The sequence below is a fragment of the Tympanuchus pallidicinctus genome, unplaced genomic scaffold, assembly GCF_026119805.1.
Source record: "Tympanuchus pallidicinctus isolate F22 unplaced genomic scaffold, pur_lepc_1.0 scaffold54, whole genome shotgun sequence".
Taxonomy (NCBI): domain Eukaryota; kingdom Metazoa; phylum Chordata; class Aves; order Galliformes; family Phasianidae; genus Tympanuchus; species Tympanuchus pallidicinctus.
The window spans coordinates 285,789-303,349 of record NW_026294774.1 but is presented as its reverse complement, the minus strand read 5'-3'; the positions used below and the strand labels follow the sequence as shown (position 1 = coordinate 303,349).

The following is a 17,561-nucleotide window of genomic DNA, read 5'->3' as shown; positions in this document are numbered from 1 at the left end:
TACAGCTGCTTGATGTCCTCCATCTCTAAGGCAGCTGTACTGAAAGCCCACCAGGACCCTTTTTGGGTCCTTGAATTGCTCTCTCCCAAAGCACTCTGTAGCAGGGATGCATGGAGCCTCTGGGTCAGTCACAGTGGTAATCACAAACATTCTTTTGCCACTCATTTAGTTAAGCTCACTTTGGCTTCTAGCTGAGTTAACTCTTGGATTCCCCTGTCACTCCTAAAATACAAATCAGTTTTGTCCCTTTATAACTTGATGGCATTAGTGCACATTGTGCACCAGTGTCCGCTCGAGCCTCATATTTCTGTGGTCCTGATGTGCCAGGCCATCAAATCCATACAGTACAATTAACCCAATTGCCCCTTTCCTCTACCTAGCTGGAGGCAGGGCCCCTCGAGTTCTGATTTGTGTATTCATTACTCATCTTTTGTGTGTAAAAACCAGAAGGCCCACTGACAATCTCAGAGATAAGATCAGACCATCAGGCTCCCTGGAAAGTGGAGCCACTATTTTCCTGGAAGGACCCTCTCTTGTGATTGCACTCCCTTGCACCTCACGTGCCCGTGTCTGTAGGGCTGAGGTGGGTTTTTCCATCCCACTTCCTCGTATCCTCTCCATGGTCACACAGGTAAAACCACAGGATGATACATGGCTGTTATCTTGAAGCATGGGGCAGTGACACGCTGCACGTTTCCAAGGCCATTTGTGCTTTCCTTTTATTTTGTCAGTCATGAAACCCCAAGCTGTGAGGTGTGGTTGACACGACCATGGATGGGAAGCTGGACGTGAGCCAGCAATGTGCCCTCACAGCCCAGAGAGCCAGCTGTACTCTGGGTTGCTTCAGAAGAAGCGTGGCCAGCAGGGTGAGAGAGGTGATCCTGTTCCTCTACTGTGCGCTGGTGAGAATTCACCTGCAGTACTGCGTCCAGATGTGGAGTCCTCAGTACAGGGGAGACATGGCCCTGTTGGAGCACGTACAAAGAAGGGCCACAAAACTGATCCGCAGAATGGAACACCTCTCTTACAAGAACAGGCAGAGAGATGGGGCTGTGCTGCCTGGAGAAGAGAAGGCTGCAAGGTAACCTGAGAGCAGCCTGTCAGCATTGAGAGGGGAGCTACAGAAAAGAAGGGGACAGAATCGTTAGCAGAGTCTGTGGCAATAGGACAAGGGGAAATGGCTTCAAGCTCAAGGAGGGTAGATTTAGGTTAGATATAAGGAAAAAGTATTTTACAGTGAGGGTGGAGAGGCACAGGCACAGATGGGCCACTGATGTGGTTGATGCCCTGTCCCTGGAGCCTTTCCAAGTGAGACTGGATCAGGTCCTGGACAACCTGATGGAGCTGTGGTGAGCCTGTGCATTGCGGGGGAGTTGGGCTAGATGACCTTCAGAGATCCCTTCCAACTCCAAGGATTCTGTGATCCTATGATTCTAAGACTGGGCCAAGTCGGAAGGGGTTTGGTGGCTGTGCCACACTCCCTCATATTCTCAGGCTAAGGGCATTGCTGGACACACCAACTGGTTGGTTACGTTTTTTTTCAGAAATACTTGAATCTGGGTGGTGTTTGCAAATGTATAATGCTGCCTACCGAGTAACTAATAGATGAAGTGGGGATGGCTGCCTCAACATGAAAGCCATTTGTCGGTCTGTGAATACAACCATCCTAGAGTTTATATCGAACCAGGAAAAGATTCTATGGGATTTTTCGACAACTTGTACTGCTGAAAATGCCTCAGAATGGAGCAGTATCAATGGTTCTATCTACACCCAAAAATCCCTAAGTATGAGAAGGCAGAAATTGTTTGGTAAAGTTATACTGGATAAGCACCTGATAGATGTCACCTTTTTAATGCTTGCTATCAAATGTGACTGAGTGTAATTTCCTCCCTTTTGTGGCTACGTGAGTCTTGAATGACCCACACATGGACAGATGGGCCTCGATTTCAGGATGACCCAGGCGGTTCAATAATGATATTAACAATCATTATAATGATACTAAGTTTTACCATGGTGCAAATACAATCCCCTTAAATTTGTGTCCAGAAGGGCCTAGAATGGCCATGTGCCTGTGAGATTGTGTTTCTGCAGTGGAATTTTCCAGTATTTTCTGCATGCAGCATAGGATAAGTAACCTTTTACAAACAAAACTCCTGAATAGAGTAAAATTGAGACTGGAGTGCTTCAACCTAGGTAGAATTGGCACTGGCACTAAGGTAAAGGAGAGACAGAATGGGTGATTTTATTGTCCTCCTACTGCTATATAAATTCCTCAACATACCCAAAGACATTGGGTTGGTGACACAAATTGCATGGTGTAAGTGTAAATGTAGCTATGGAAGTGCAACAGTAGCTATGGAAGTGTAGCCATAGCTATAGAATCAGAAGATTGTGAGCCTGAGATGCTCAACCAATGAGTGCCAAGAGAAGCTTTACCTGCGTTGGACGTGGAGTATACAACGGAACGGATTTCACAAACTAGCTGTGCAATTTCTCCCTTGTCAGTAGGGTGTGCACCCATTATTGCAATAATGAACAAACTGCTCTTCATAGAGATCTCTGCCTGATTAGAAATTGTTGATTTTGAGCGTGTTTCTCACAGTATCTAAGCATAAGATAAGCTTGCTGCTGTTATGAAGATTTGTTTTGAAACTTGTTTGTTTTCTAGCCAGTGGATTGTTTAGTGGAAATGCCCTGAACGCATGTGTTGGACAATAAAAACCTTGCATGGGAAAATAAAGGAGAGATTTTGCACAAGAACCCTGTGTCATGTTGCTAGCCTGCGACAAGTAGCCCTTGTCTTATGGTGGTGGCAGCAGTGAGACAAATACGACCTGTTCCTGCCTGCCACCTCACTGCCAGTGGATGCCACTGGATGCCCTGTAGAGACAACAGGACTGCTGTCAATTCATATGAGACCCGAGGGCTACCAGGAGTGTAGAGGTACAATAGGAAGGCATGGAAGTGGAAAGAGAGCAGCACTCAAAAGACCTCATCTTGCCCTTGCCCATCACCGTGGCCCAGCAAAGCAGCAGCCCTGACTTGAAGGCAGTGAGGTGCAGAAGCCCACTGAGTAGTGAGGGGCAGCCTCCAAGGAAATTTGGGCTGCTGCTCCATTTGGCAGCTGGGCCCTTGGCTCCTGAATCCCTGCTGTGTAAGGGGGTTTCTCTTCCAGCTCTGGAGGAGAAGGGAAGAAAAGTGAGCTGAGAGAAATAAATGTCTGCTGTCCTCTTCATTGCATTTATACACATGTACCTACGTAGTTCTGCAGGCACATGAGAGGGCTGGAACAAAATACATACGTAACTATAATAACATAATTAAGATAACTGTATTTAAAAGGAAATGCAAGCTTTAGGAAATAACAAACACAACATGAAACAAAATGTTGTCCTAATATTTTCTGCTATAGCTGGGAATTTCCCAAAGTTTCCTCAGGGCATCCCTGAGCTTCTGGTTCCTCACAGCATAGATGAAAGGATTCACTGTGGGAGGTACCACCGAGTACAGAAATGACACCACCAGGTCCAGGGATGGGGAAGAAAGGCAGTGTGGCTTCAGGTAGGCAAACAAGAGAGTGCTGACTAACAGGGAGAGCACAGCCAAGTGAGGGAGGCACGTGGAGAAGGCTTTGTGCCGTTCCTGCCCAGAGGGCATCTTCAGCACGGCCCTGAAGATCTGCACATAGGACACAACAATGAATATAAAACAACCAAAGATTAAACAAAGACTAAAATAGACATTCACAGTTTCCCTGAGGTAGTCTGATTCTGAGCAGGAGAGCTTGAGGATCTGGGCTACTTCACAGAAGAACTGGTCAATGGCATTGTGTTGGCAAAGTGGTATTGAAAATGTACTGGCAGTGTGCAGCAGAGCATGGAGAAGCCCAGTGCCCCAGGCAGCTGCTGCCATGGTGGCACAAGCTCTGCTGTCCATCAAGGTCCCGTAGTGCAGGGGCTTGCAGATGGCAACGTAGCGGTCATAGGACATGATGGTGAGAATGCAATACTCTGTTGATATCAGAAAGAGAAACAGAAAGGTCTGTGCAACACATCCAGCGTAGGAGATGTGCCTGGTGTCCCAGAGGGCATTGGCCATGGCTTTGGGGAGAGTGGTGGAGATGCAGCCCAGGTCGAGGAGGGCGAGGTTGAGCAGGAAGAAGTACATGGGGGTGTGCAGGCGGTGGTGGCAGGCTACGGCTGTGCTGATGAGGCCGTTGCCCAGGAGGGCAGCCAGGTAGATGCCCAGCAAGAGCCAGAAGTGCAGGAGCTGCAGCTGCCGCGTGTCTGCCAACGCCAGGAGGAGGAACTGGCTGATGGAGCTGCTGTTGGGCATCTGCAGTTCCTGGACACGGTGTCCTGCTAAGAGCGCAGAAGAAAATGATGAATCAAGATCATGCTTGGAGGCACTCCTCTCACCATACTGTAAAGTATTTTCCTTCACATTGGTTAATGTACATTTTACTCTGTAACTTGAGTTTATTTTCATGAAATTCAGCATTTCAAATGCAGAGGATAATTATGGAGCTTATATATTTATTCACATTTTTAAATCTTATTCCAATTCCTTGGATATTTTCATCTGTTTCCATGTCTCCTATTTTTACCCCAGCTGCTCTTAAAGCACCCAGTCCCAAATTATGTCCCATTAAATGTTCTGTTCTGAGAAAGCTGCCTGGTTGCAGGATGAGTGCATTATTCATGTCTGCAGAAGACCATAGTATTGTAATTTGGTTTCATCTTTCATGAGAGGGGAGGCTGAAAGCACATACTCTGTGACTGTTCACAGAACAAGTGAGTGAGAGAGGTGTGATTCAGGAGTCTCAGAGCTGTGTTCAAAGTTATCTGCCCCGTTTAGATTTCTGTCCCGAATCCTTTCTTTCCCATGAGAATAGGAAAAGTAAAATCCCTGCCTTGTCTCTCCTCTTGCACAGTGCCCTTAGAAACATTCTGGCATGCAGTGAACCCGTGAGCCTCCTGCCCCAGGGAGCAGCTGGGGCAGCAGAAAGCCCCTGTCCTGAGGTGGGAAGCCCTCATATGGAACATGTCTTCTTCATGATAAAGAAACACAGACTCTCTGCAGCCTGATCTGCAATGGGATGTCCTCGATTCAGTGATCCCTCCAGTAAGAGCAGCAGCACTGCCTGCAGCCAGACTTACCGCGTCTATGGCTGTGAGTAATGCTTCTCCAGTGAGCTCGCAGCCTGCTAACAGCACATCCTATAATCTCTCTCTCTTTTTTCTTCTATCCACATGTCACTGCGGATCATGCCCCCAGCCCTGCTGTGCTGTGCAGAAGAGCTGTTCCTCGGCACAGCTGTCTCTCTGCAGCACTGCCCACTTGTAGGAGCTCCCTGTGTCCCAGGAGCCCGGCCCAGCTCAGCAGCAGAGGATGTGATTTTTTCTTGCCCACTGATCTCCCCTGAGATGTCCCTGGATCTCCCTTAAAGACAACAACATCATTATTGTACTTTGGAATCTGTTCAATTAACCACCAAACGTCCAGGGGACAGTGACTGATTCCAAACATGTAATTAGTCCTACCAGAGAGTGTTTGCTGAAACAAAAAGGGCAGACAGACAAGGACAGAGGGAGGTGGACTTCCCAGGGGAAGGCCAGTGATCCAGCTGAGGCAATGCAGGCATCTCATCCCTACATGGAAACCCTGGAGCTGAAATGGGATTCAGCTTTTCAAGGACACAGGAGTTTCAGGGATTTTGCTGATTCAGTTCAGGTGTGCACAAGGAGTTGTCTGCATCCAAGCTCCTGCTCTGAGTCCTTCAGCGGGGACTCAGTTGCTCACACACAGACCCTGGGTGATGACCAAGGTGCCTGGGGTGCTGCAGGATGTGTGCCAGTGCTTGTGAAGTGTGTGGGACATCCCTGAGAGAGACACCTCCTTCCTGAGCATCAGCTGACGGCCAGAGAGGTGATAGACTGTCATGGTTCTATGTTTTTTTGTTTGTTTGTTTTGGGGTTTCAGTATTCCACATCAAAACATCACGTAGTGTACAAGGTATTAAAGTGTCCGTGCCCCAATCCCAGGTTCCCATCCCTGTACGTTACAGCAGTCACGGGATCTGGCCCTTCCGGGTGGGGGGCGCTCTCTGGCTGCCTTGCAGTGGGTGCTGGAGGTGCTTTCCTGGCCGTTCCAGGCTGTTCAGGTTTGACTCGGCCCCGGGAACTCTCTCTCTCTCTCTCTCATCTTGTCTGATTTATTTGTCTCAATTTCAATTAAATTGTATATTTTGTGTTACCTTGTATTCCCATATTATAGTGAAATAAGTTTTCCTCCATAGATTGTTGCCGCCGCTCTTTTCCTCCCTTCCTTCCTTCCCATTTTTGTGGGACGGGGGTGGAGGGGGAGGGCAGAGGCCTGTTGCCCCTGTCACAGACATCGATGGATCTGGTCAACTCCGTGACAGATTTTAAAGGAACCCGCGTCTCCCTGTGTTGCCCAGGCTGCGCTGCAGTGGCTATTCACAGGTGCGATCTCGCTACTGACCGGCACGGGACTTTTGACCTGCTTCGTTTCCAACCTGGGCCGGTTCACCCCTCCTTAGGCAACCTGGTGTGCCTCGGCTGCCCGGGGCTCACCATATTGATGCCAGGTGCGCTGGCACATGCCTGTACTCCCATCTACTCAGGAGGCTGAGCCCACCGGATCGCTTGAGCCCAGGAGTTCTGGGCTGCAGTGCGCTGTGCCGAGCGGGCGGCCGCGCTGTCTATGTCACAGACATAGATTGATCAGGTCAATTCCGTGACATAGAGGCATTCTTGGCCATCATAAATGACAACAGATCCCTGCACTTAGGGCACCCAAGTGTGTCCTTTTTACCCGTCTCTGTGGAGCAAGCAGAGGTATACAGCTAACTAAACAGACGTGTTCATGAAAGATGTGTCAGCTCTTTCTCTGTTTTCCATCTGCTGCACATTCTGTATCTCAAGCACTGCAGAGCTGACACACATTTCTATTCATCAACTGATGAAACCTCAGTTTTCTATGGGGTCCCATGTGAATGACATCAGAAGCAGCCTAGTGTCAGGCCAGTTCTCTGGGCTGTTTGCAACAATCACATGCAGCTGCAAATGCTGCACAGGGCCTTTGGGAAAGCCATGCCCTAGGAGTGTCTGTGCTGCTTGGACAACTCCAAGCCTCACAATGAGTCTAATGACGTTGTGCCACCCTCTGAACAAAAATAACATAGATGCACTAAATCCAATTATCCATTCTGGATAGGTTGCTGCCTTATGTATTTTCACACTAATGAGAACACCAACACATGCTGAGCTAGAAATGTTGGTGGAGTTGTAGGCCTGAGCTCTTGTTTGGACCACAGGGACACGGTTAAATGACTTGTGCAACTGGACTGTAGCATAAAGGGTATACAAAGACTTTATGGTGGATGGGTGAGGAGCCAAGGGAGGCTGACTGCCGTCTGTGAGAGCGCACTGAGATCTTCCTGCAGATGACAGAGAAGACAGGTCAGAGCAAATGGAAATGGCAAACAGAGTAGACCAGCAGTGTCTGTTCCTGGCTGCTGAAGAAGTGAAGAAGTGAAGAAGTGAAAGGTGCATCTCTATACACAAATGGGAACCTGACGTTGTCAGGCCCTTGTTCCCATCTAGTTGGTTTTGTTTGTTTGTTTGTTTGTTTGTTTGTTTTTCAATAACATCTGCTGCAGGGACAGCAGAGCAGGGCATGCACCATCCAGAAGATCCCTGGAGAGCACAGCTGGCAGCTTCTGGACCAACCCATGGAGGAAGCAAAGAGGAGAGGTGCTCTGGTGCATCTCATAATCACCAGCAAGGAAGGGCTGGTGGGGAATGTGAAGATCAAAGAGAACCTGGGCTGCAGTGGCCATGGGATTGTGGAGCTGAGGAGTGGAGTACAGAGGACAAAGTCACACCTTTGGGCTTCAGGAGAGCACACCTTGACTTCTTCAAGTGTCTGCGGTGTACAGTACAGAAAGAAAGCACGTAGGAAGTGTAAACAAGAAGTGGTCAGCTGGGAGCAATGCAGAGAGGTGTCCTAGTGTGCCTGCTGAGTTGTGTTTAAGAAGGCCAAAGCTCAAACCCAGCTGAGTCTGCCCAAGCATGTCAAAGATGGTAAAGGCTTGTAGAAATACACACACAGCACAAGGAATGCTAGGGTCAGTGTAGGTACCTAACATGAAGGACATGTAGGGCATGAAGCATCCTGTGCTGTGTGTGACCATCTAAAAAGGTCTGAGGGAAAAAGAGCTCAGTACCAGAGTGTGACTCAGTCATTGCAATGACTGAGAGACTGCAGTTCTGAGCAAAGAAATTCTGAGGGTACCGGGCTCCGTGCAAGACACAAATTGATCTTATTTTAATTATGAAGAATGTGAAAGATGTTCATTAATGTCAGTAAAAATGAAACCATGGTTTGAAGACAAAGATAGAAATCAATGAAAATATGCTAACACACTTCTCAATTTGAACTATTCTCATGAGTCCTCTCTCTTTTTAGGTTGAAAACACCAGTCCGTGAGGAGACTTTGTCTCTATTTACATTTCTATTTCTTCTTAAATGCAATGTTTTCCAGCACTCTGTTTGCAGGACAGAGATGCTTTCAGGTACAGGAACAGACAGTGGTGCCAGTGCCAATGCCCTGTGACCAATGCCCAGCGTCCACCGCTGCTCCACCCTGCTGCGTATTTGATGTCCCTCATCCTGCAGGTGTCTCCAGCTCTCCTAAATCAATGACCGTGGTTCAGGCCATGTTTTCAGCAGGCCATCTGGACACATGCTCTTCCCACTGCTCTCCAGATTTCCCCATCCCTCGCTCTTTCTTCACTCCGATATCTCCCAACTATCTGCCTGATCTGTGACCTTTAGGAAGATTACTGGAATTTGCTCCATCTCTACAAAATCTGATGGACTCTTTGATCTGCCCCTTAACTGTGATTATGTTTATCCATTCCTATCTCTGCCTAACTCATTTTTTGTACAAATACGCTCTGTGAAAGACAAGCCTCATTAGATGCATCTTGGACAAGGCATGCAGTTGATCACTGTGTTTTACTGTCCATTCAAATGCATCACATTTCCTTCAGTTTGTTGGCAAAAAAAAAAAAAAGAGCAATCTTTCATTGCCCATGTGCAGCTGATTCTCTGAGGAAAGCTGGGGGGAGTTGGTGCAAAGGGTGTTTAAAACTGAGCAGATGACTGCAGAGGAGAAGAGTGATGGTAGGAAAACTAATGCAAGTCCCATGGGGCCAACGGGAGTAGAAATGAGGTGGGGATGTTGAGGAGTAATTTTGTGCACACAGTGACCGAGAAAAGTTCATAAGGGAACATCCTGGATCAATATCAGTTGCCAAGTGCTGATTAAAATCCTTGATTAAACACAACTATATATAAATAGCAAATGAATGTCGGTTGGATTCTTCCTCATTAAGGTCACTCCAGACACCTCTCCAGTTTGCTGTGCAAGTTCTCAACACATAAAAAAAGGACAGGAAGGCACAAGGCACAGGAGGCTTCTGTGGGTTGTAATGGGCCCCAGGGGGCATTTGCTGCTGAGTCCATCAACCTCCAGTGCAGAGAGAAGAGAAGATTGCACAAAGTGCTCAAGGAGACAAAGTCAGAAGTAACAGTGAAGTTTCTTGGAGTATTAATGGGCCCCTCTGAGGGCCATTCACAAGCAAGCTTCCCCAGGGACTCGTTAGAGCAGAGAATTGGAAGCCATGATTGCAGGCAGACCAAGGCACTGGGATGGTGGCTGTGATGCTGAGAAAAGCCTCCTTTGTCTTATGGAGCAGAAAGGCCAAGCCCTGATCCCCAGAGCCTTGGCAGGGAGATGCTGTCCCTCATGCTGGCTCAGGGCCCTTCCTGAAAGAGAAGGGGACAGCAGCTCCCAGACTCTGCATAGGGTGCAAGGATGCCATGAGGCCCAAGTCCCATGTGGGCAGTGTGTCTCATCCCAGGATGTGGGATGTGAGAAAGACCACTCTGAACAAGCAGTCAATCTCAATGAAACTTGGAACTTCAGATCTCTCAGGGCCGAGGTGAAGGCACCACTTCCTCACTGGGAAGTTTGGCTCTGACGATGCCACGTGTGATACTAACCCACATGCAGAGCTCCTTTCACATCCTGCACTTTTTCCACAATAAACCCATGCAGCACTGCAGGCTTGGGGATGAGTGGCTGGATGACTGTGAAGAGCAAAGGGACCTGGGGGTGTTGGTTGATGCTTGGCTGAATGTGAGCAGACAGCATGCCCAGGTGGCCGTTAGGGAAAACGGCATCCTGGCCTGCATTAGAAATAGTGTGGCCAGCAGGAGCTGGGAGGACATCACCCCCCTGTACTCAGCACTGGTGAGGTCACACCTCAAGTACTGTGTTCAGTTTTGGGCCCCTCACTACAAGAAAGACCCTGAAACTTGTCCAGAGAAGGGCAACAAAGCTGGTGAGGGGTCTGGAGCACAGGTCTTATGAGGAGTAGCTGAGAGAGCTGGGATTGTTCAGACTGGAGAAGACGAGGCTCAGGGGAGACCTCCTTGCACTCTCCCACATCCTAAAGGCAGGCTGTGATGAGGAGGGGTTTGGCCTCTTCTGCCAGGCAACAAACAGGACCCGAGGAAGTGGCCACAAGTTGTACCAGAGGAGCTTTAGCTTAGACATAAGGAAGAACTTGTTCTCTCAGAGAGTGGTCAGGCACTGCAATGGCTGCTCAGGAGGTTGCGGAGGCTCCGTCCCTGGCAGCGTTCAACAGATGTCAGGACGAGGAGCTGTGAGATCTGGTTTAGTGCTTGTGGTAGTAATGATGATGGGAGGACGGTTGGACTCGATGATCTTACAGGACATTTCTGACCATGCAATGTTATGATTCTGTGATTCTATGATTCTAATCTGTATTGATGCACCATCACTGCACTGCTGCCTGCTGTGACAGAACAGTGGATCTGCCATCACTCTGCTCCTTCCCACTGTGACAGCACAGTGACCCTGACATTATGATGTTCCTTCCCACTGTCACAGAACAACAACTGCAACCCCACTGTGCTCATATCAGCTGTGACAGCACAGTGGAGCTGAAATCACTGAGTTTGTCTCTCCTTTACAGTGCAGTGACTCTGACATCACTGTAATACTGACCACTGCCACAACTCAGTAATTCTGACATCACTGCTCTCCGCATTTCTGATACACCACTGTGGCATTGCTGAACTCCTATCCACTGTGACAGCACAGTGACTTCAACATCACTGTGCTTGTACCTGCTATCATAGAATCCTGGCATATCCCGCAATGGAAGGGACCCATAAGGATCATTAAGTCCAACTTTTGGCTCCACACATCTGCCCTAAAAGCAGACCATATGACTGAGTGTGTTGCCTTGTCACGGAGTTATCTAGAGCAATCTGTGCCCCTGACAGAGGGCAGCAGGCCTGCAGTCCTACTGGTCAAAAATTAAAGTATGAATGATAATAACAATAACAACAACAATAATAATAACAAATCAGCGGCAACAATCTAAAGGAGGAAACGTAATTTTACTAAATATGGTATTGGAATGCAAGATAAAAGATAACACAATATTATAAACTAAAATTGAAATTTAGGGTAATAAATCATATAAAATGAGAGAGCGAGCATCTGAAACCAAAAGCCTTGCTTTGAACTGCAGTCGCACGGCTGGGGAGCGAAGCCACACACTGCAGGGCAGCGAGCAAGGGAGAGATCCTGGGACTTCCTGCCATGGCTGATCTTCCCCTCTGAACTCAGAGTCCTCTGGGTATGCAGTTCTTCTCTCCTGAGAGCCAGGGATCCAGAAAGTTGTCCGTCCACAGACCTGCAGTATTTACTCCTTAATTCCCTGTGCTTTACATGATGTTATGATGTGGAGTACCAATAACAAGGATCGTAAAACCATGACACCAGATGGGGCATTTGCAGCTTTGCTAGGCACACACAATCTGCTAGGACAAAAAATGCTGCAGGAATCAGTCTGTGTACTGGTGATTAATTCATCTGACTTCAAAGTACGTTGTGCAGAGATGACCCTGTTGTCTATCAGGAGCTGCCAATGCAGAGACCTAAGGACATCCCCAGGGAGAGCAGTGAGGAAGAGAAAATGACATCTTCTGCTGGAGAGCTGGGCCGGGCTGCTGGGACACAGGGAGCTCATAAAAGTGGGCAGTGCTGCAGAGAGACAGCTGTGCCCAGGAGCAGCTCTTCTACACAGCACAGCCTGCAGGTGACAGGAGGAGAGCAGAGAAAGGAGAGAGAGCTTGTAGGATGTGTATGGTGTGAGCAGGCTGTGAGCTCACTGGAGGAGCATCGCTGGCAGCCTCTGACAAGGTCAGTCTCACTGCAGGCTGTGACTCTGCCGCCTGCCAGGCTCGGTGCTCAGCCTGCCTGGGGAGCTGCCCAGGGCGCTGCGGGGAGATGTGTGGGGGGAAGGAGCCCCTCGGCAGGGCAGGGCAGGGCAGGGCAGGGCAGGGCAGGGCAGGGCAGGAGCCTTCTGCTGCTGGGGGCATGGGGATCACAGCTTCAGCGCTCCCAGAGTGTCTCCAAGGGCACTTTGCAAGAGGAGAGACAAGGCAGGGATTTTCCCATACCTGTCCTTAGGGAAGGAGAATGAGTTGGAGGCAGAAATCTGAAAGGAGATGTGAAATATGAACACAGCTATAAGAGTCCTGAACTGTACGTTTCTCAGTCTGCAGTTACATGCACAAACTCCTCATGTGCTTTCAGCCCCTCTTCTCCCAAAGGATTGCACCAGCTGAAATTTCCATGCTTCTCTGCAGACATGAATAATGCACTTGTCCAGCAAACAGGCAGCTTTCTCTAGTAGAAATTCAAGTGCACAGAGGTAGGAATGGGCACTCTGAGTGCAGACAGACAAAAGATACATGAATGGAAATATGTCATAGGAAGAAAGTATCCAGGAGGCTGGGATATGATTAGGCAATGAGAGGAAAGCAAGAGCTCCTTCATCTTTGACTTCTCAAGGGGTGGTGAAGCTCATGTAAATTCAAGTTATGGAGTTAAATGAACCCTGTCCTAAGAGAAAGAAAAACTGTTATAGTATGGTGGGAGGAGAGTCTCTGAAAAAGGTCTTGTTTTGTCATTATCTCCTGCACTCTGCTCAGGACTCCATGCCCAGGAACTGCAGATGCCCAACAGCAGCTCCATCAGCCAGTTCCTCCTCCTGGCGTTGGCAGACACGCGGCAGCTGCAGCTCCTGCACTTCTGGCTCTTGCTGGGCATCTACCTGGCTGCCCTCCTGGGCAACGGCCTCATCAGCACAGCCGTAGCCTGCCACCACCGCCTGCACAGCCCCATGTACTTCTTCCTGCTCAACCTCGCCCTCCTCGACCTGGGCTGCATCTCCACCACTCTCCCCAAAGCCATGGCCAATGCCCTCTGGGACACCAGGCACATCTCCTACGCTGGATGTGCTGCACAGGTCTTTCTGTTTGTCTTTCTGATGTCAGCAGAGTATTCCATCCTCACCATCATGTCCTATGACCGCTATGTTGCCATCTGCAAGCCCCTGCACTACGGGACCTTGATGGACAGCAGAGCTTGTGCCACCATGGCAGCAGCTGCCTGGGGCACTGGGCTTCTCCATGCTCTGCTGCACACTATCAGTACATTTTCTCAGCCACTGTGCCGAGGCAATGCTGTGGATCAGTTCTTCTGTGAAATCCCCCACATCCTCAAGCTCTCCTGCTCTGAATCAGACTACCTCAGGGAAATTGGTTTCATTGTGCTTAGTGTTCTTGCCGTATTTGCGTGTTTTGTTTTCATTGTTGTGTCCTATATGCAGATCTTCAGGGCTGTGCTGAGGATGCCTTCTGAGCAGGGACGACACAAAGCCTTCTCCACGTGCCTCCCTCACCTGGCTGTGCTCTCCCTGTTAGTCAGCACTGACTTTTTGGCCTACATGAAGCCCCCATCTTTCTCCTCCCCATCCTTGGACCTGGTGGTTTCATTTCTGTACTCGGTGGTGCCTCCATCATTAAACCCCCTCATCTACAGCATGCGGAACCAGGAGCTCAAGGATGCAGTGAGGAAAATGTCATGGGCAAATTTCAGTAGGGATCGTCTTCTCATCTGCCTGAACAAATGACTCAGTTTTTTCTGAAACATGTCTATGTTGTCTTAGAAATATTGAATGGCCTGTACTGAAAAGGACTATAAAGATCATCTAGTTTCAACCGCACTGATACAGGCAGGGTCACCAACCACCAGAGCAGGCTGCCCAGAGCCTCTCATTTCCAGCCTGGCCTTGAAAACCTCCAGGGATGGGGCATCCACAACTTATGTGGGCAACCTGTCCCAGGGCTTTACTACCCTCTGGGTGAAAAACCTCCTTTTAATATCTAGCCTAAACCTCCCCAGCCTCAGTTTAAAACCGCTCCCGCTTGTTCTATCACCAGCCACTGTGCTAAACAGCCATTCCCCCTCCTCTTTATACATTCCCTTGAAGTACTGGAAGGGCACAATGAAGTTTCCTCAGAATCTTCTCTTCCACAAACTAAGCAAGTCCAGTTCCCTCAACTTTTCTTCCTAGCAGAGCTGCTCCAGCCTTCTGATCATCTTAGTGCCCTCCTCTGGACCCACTCCAACAGGGGAAGCTGGGGGACCCACAGGCAAATGAGGGCTCTGCAGTGGTGCTGCTGAGCTAGCAGGACAGATGGAGAGGGACTCAGCAGTAGAGAGAGTCTGACAGTGATGACCCAAAATGGTTCATGGATGTTTGTGTTCACTGAGAAGAAATCAGAGTTTCTTGGCTTCCCAGTGGCCATTTCAGCACTGGGTCACCCCCAGGAATCCAGTGACTTGTCTGGGGGCATTGAGTGTGCTGGGTTGGGCTGCAGCTGCAGGGACAAAAACAACATTGGCAGTGTACTGCCCTGAGACCTTCTTCCCAAGTTCCATCTGCAGCTTCCAGAGGGCTCTGCTCTCCTGCAGGTCCTCTTGGAAAGCTGCCTGTCCCAGACACGATCTCTGGGGCCCTTGGAGATGGCATGGGATGCTTGTGATCACACAGTGGAGCTTTACTCCTTTTCATTTTTCCCCATTAATAATTATCATTTCCTGTCTACTGATGTAAAGTACTTGTCCTAGTGGGAAGGTGAACCACACTGGTGGGATATGGCTGAGGAGTGTGTTCTCTTTTTAGGCAAATTGTATTGTGCTTTACTGTTGTTTGTTTTAAAGCAGGAAGCAACATCCTGTGCCTGTGTGCAGACAGTTCTCTTAGGGAAGCAGGTAAAGGAATGGTGTAAAGGAACTGTACCATCCAGCTGCAGACTGCAGTGGAGAATTCTGGTGTAGGGAAAAGTGATGCAAGTGCCAGCTGGCATACAGCAGACACGTCAGGCCTGGGGAGGTGAGCAGTCAGGTTGTCTGTACTGTGTCAGACCTCAAGCAATTGCTTCTCCTGCCTATGCAGATTTCCTTAGGAGACACCCTCAATCAACATCAGTTGGACAATGGTGCTCCAAAAGCAACAAGATGCACCTTGTAAAATCAGAAAACATTTTTCTTGGGTGCCTTTGAAATCTTCTTTCTTTCCTATAGGAAACATGGAGTGAAGTGTGAGTAAACTCAGAATCAAGTGTGAGGCAATCCCGGAGTAAAGTGTGGGTAGGCCTGAAGAGAGAGTGCACACACCCAGGGTAGGGTGCCAGTAAAGCCCAGAGAAAAGTGTGAGTAAACCAGGAGCAAAGTGTGAGTAATGTTGAAGAAAAGTTTGAGGAATCCTTGAGTAAAATGTGAGTGGAACACAGTCAAAACAGAAGTATGAGTAAACCCAGAGTACAGTGTTCATAAACCCAGAGTAAAGTGTGAGTAAAAGCCAGAGTAAAGTGTGAATCTGCCCAGAGTAGAGTAAGACTAAACTCAGAGTGAAGAATGTGCATGTCTGGTGCAAAATGTGAGTAAAACCTGGAGAAAATCGTGAATACACTAGGAGTCCATTGTGAGTAAACTTGGAGTCAAGTGTGAGAAACTCCCAGAGCAAAGTTTGGCCTGGTCAAGAGCAAAGTGTTGGTAAATGTGGAGTAAAGTTTGAGGAAAACCCACAGTAAGGTGTGAGTCTACCTGTATTAAAGTGTGGATAGGCCTGGATGACAGAGTGTTCACACCAGGAATAGAGTGTCTGTAAAACCTTGAGAAAAGTGTGAGTAAGCCCTGTGTAAAGTGTGTGTAAGGTTGAAGAGCAATTTGAGTAAACCTTGATTAAAGTGCAAGTGAAACACACTCAAAAATGAAGTGTGAGTAAAGCCGAAGTAAAGTGTTAGTAAATGTGGTGTAAAATGTGAGTAAAATTGAGTTGGGTTCGAGTGCACCCAGAGTTGCATAAGCATAACTCAAAGTAAAGAGTGTGCAAACCTGGTGTAGAGTCATTTTTGTGACTCAGTGAGTCACAAAATAATAAACCAGCCTATTCTTTGGACATCTAATGCATATGTAAGCAGCCTGCTCTTTAAGCATGTGCATTTCTTGCCTTCTGGTATGGAAGCTAGGTGGCAATATCCCCACTGCATCCAGCATGTGCGCAGCACTGATCAAAGTTTCACTGGGATTGACTGCTTGTTCAGAGTGGTCCTTTCTCACATCCCACATCCTGGGATGAAACACACTGCCCACATGGGACTTGGGCCTCACGGCATCCTTGCACCCCATACAGAGTCTGGCAGCTGCTGTCCCCTTCTCTTTCATTTGACATCACACAGACCTCCATCCCACTGCCCCAGGAAGGAAAGGCCCTGAGCCAGCATGAGGGACAGGATCTCCCTGCCAAGGCTCTGGGGATCAGGGCTTGGCCTTTCTGCTCCATAAGACAAAGGAGGCTTTTCTCAGCATCACAGCCACCATCCCAGTGCCTTGGTCTGCCTGCAATCATGGCTTCCAATTCTCTGCTCTAACAAGTCCCAGGGGAAGCTTGCTTGTGAATGGCCCTCAGTGGGGCCCATTAATACTCCTAGAAACTTCACTGTTACTTCTGACTTGGTCTCCTTGAGCACTTTGTGCAATCTTCTCTTCTCTCTGCACTGGAGGTTGATGGACTGAGCAGCAAATGCCCCCTGGGGCCCATTACAACCCATAGAAGCCTCCTGTGCCTTGTGCCTTCCTGTCATCTTCTTCAGGTGTTGAGAACTTGTATAGATAACTGGAGAGATATCTGGAGAGAGCTTAAAGAGGAAGAGACTGATGGGCATTTACAAAGTCCAGTTATTCATTTCTATGTAATCAGGTGTAAACAAGAAGTTAAAGCAGCACCTGGCAATTTATATTGATCCAGGATGTACCCTAATGAGCTTTGCTCTTTCACTGTGTGTAAAAATGTCCTCCTCCACCTCCCCACCCCTTTTCTACTCCCATTGGCCCCATGGGACTTGCATCACTTTTCCTCACATCACTCTTCTCCTCTGCTGTCATCTGCCCAGTGTTAAAAATTCTATGCACCAACTCCCCCTGCTTTCCTCAGAGAACCAGATGCACATGGGCAGGAAAGATTTCTTTTTTTCCTTTTTTTAATTTTTTTTATTTTTATTTTTTTTTCCAACAAACA

The 17,561-nt window shown here is 48.4% G+C and overlaps 4 protein-coding genes, 1 long non-coding RNA gene and 1 pseudogene across 9 annotated transcripts in view; 3 read left to right on the top strand and 3 right to left on the bottom strand.

The window, feature by feature from the left end:
- LOC128091903 (olfactory receptor 14J1-like) overlaps window positions 1-17,561 on the top strand; it is a 335,467-nt gene that overhangs the window by 205,269 nt on the left and 112,637 nt on the right. The window lies entirely within an intron of this gene.
- Window positions 1-17,561, bottom strand: part of LOC128091882 (olfactory receptor 14J1-like) — a 148,651-nt pseudogene that overhangs the window by 46,416 nt on the left and 84,674 nt on the right.
- Window positions 1-17,561, top strand: part of LOC128091909 (uncharacterized) — a 233,459-nt gene that overhangs the window by 166,281 nt on the left and 49,617 nt on the right. The window lies entirely within an intron of this gene.
- The window catches only part of LOC128091878 (olfactory receptor 14C36-like), a 112,862-nt gene that overhangs the window by 79,394 nt on the left and 15,907 nt on the right, over window positions 1-17,561 (bottom strand). The window lies entirely within an intron of this gene.
- Window positions 3,394-4,341, bottom strand: LOC128091885 (olfactory receptor 14C36-like). Its single transcript, XM_052705292.1, has one exon. It carries the CDS (start codon window positions 4,333-4,335, stop codon window positions 3,394-3,396), a length of 942 nt encoding a protein of 313 aa, XP_052561252.1. The 5' UTR covers window positions 4,336-4,341.
- Window positions 13,052-17,561, top strand: part of LOC128091873 (olfactory receptor 14J1-like) — a 48,963-nt gene continuing 44,453 nt past the window's right edge. Inside the window, exon 1 of the mRNA XM_052705277.1 lies at window positions 13,052-13,442. Coding sequence (XP_052561237.1) covers window positions 13,149-13,442 — 294 coding nt within the window. The 5' untranslated portion in view covers window positions 13,052-13,148. The remainder of the gene's footprint in view (window positions 13,443-17,561) is intronic.

Excerpts from the sequence above, each read along its gene's own strand:
- LOC128091885 (XM_052705292.1), bottom strand. The coding sequence starts at position 4,335 with ATGCCCAACAGCAGCTCCATCAGCCAGTTCCTCCTCCTGGCGTTGGCA.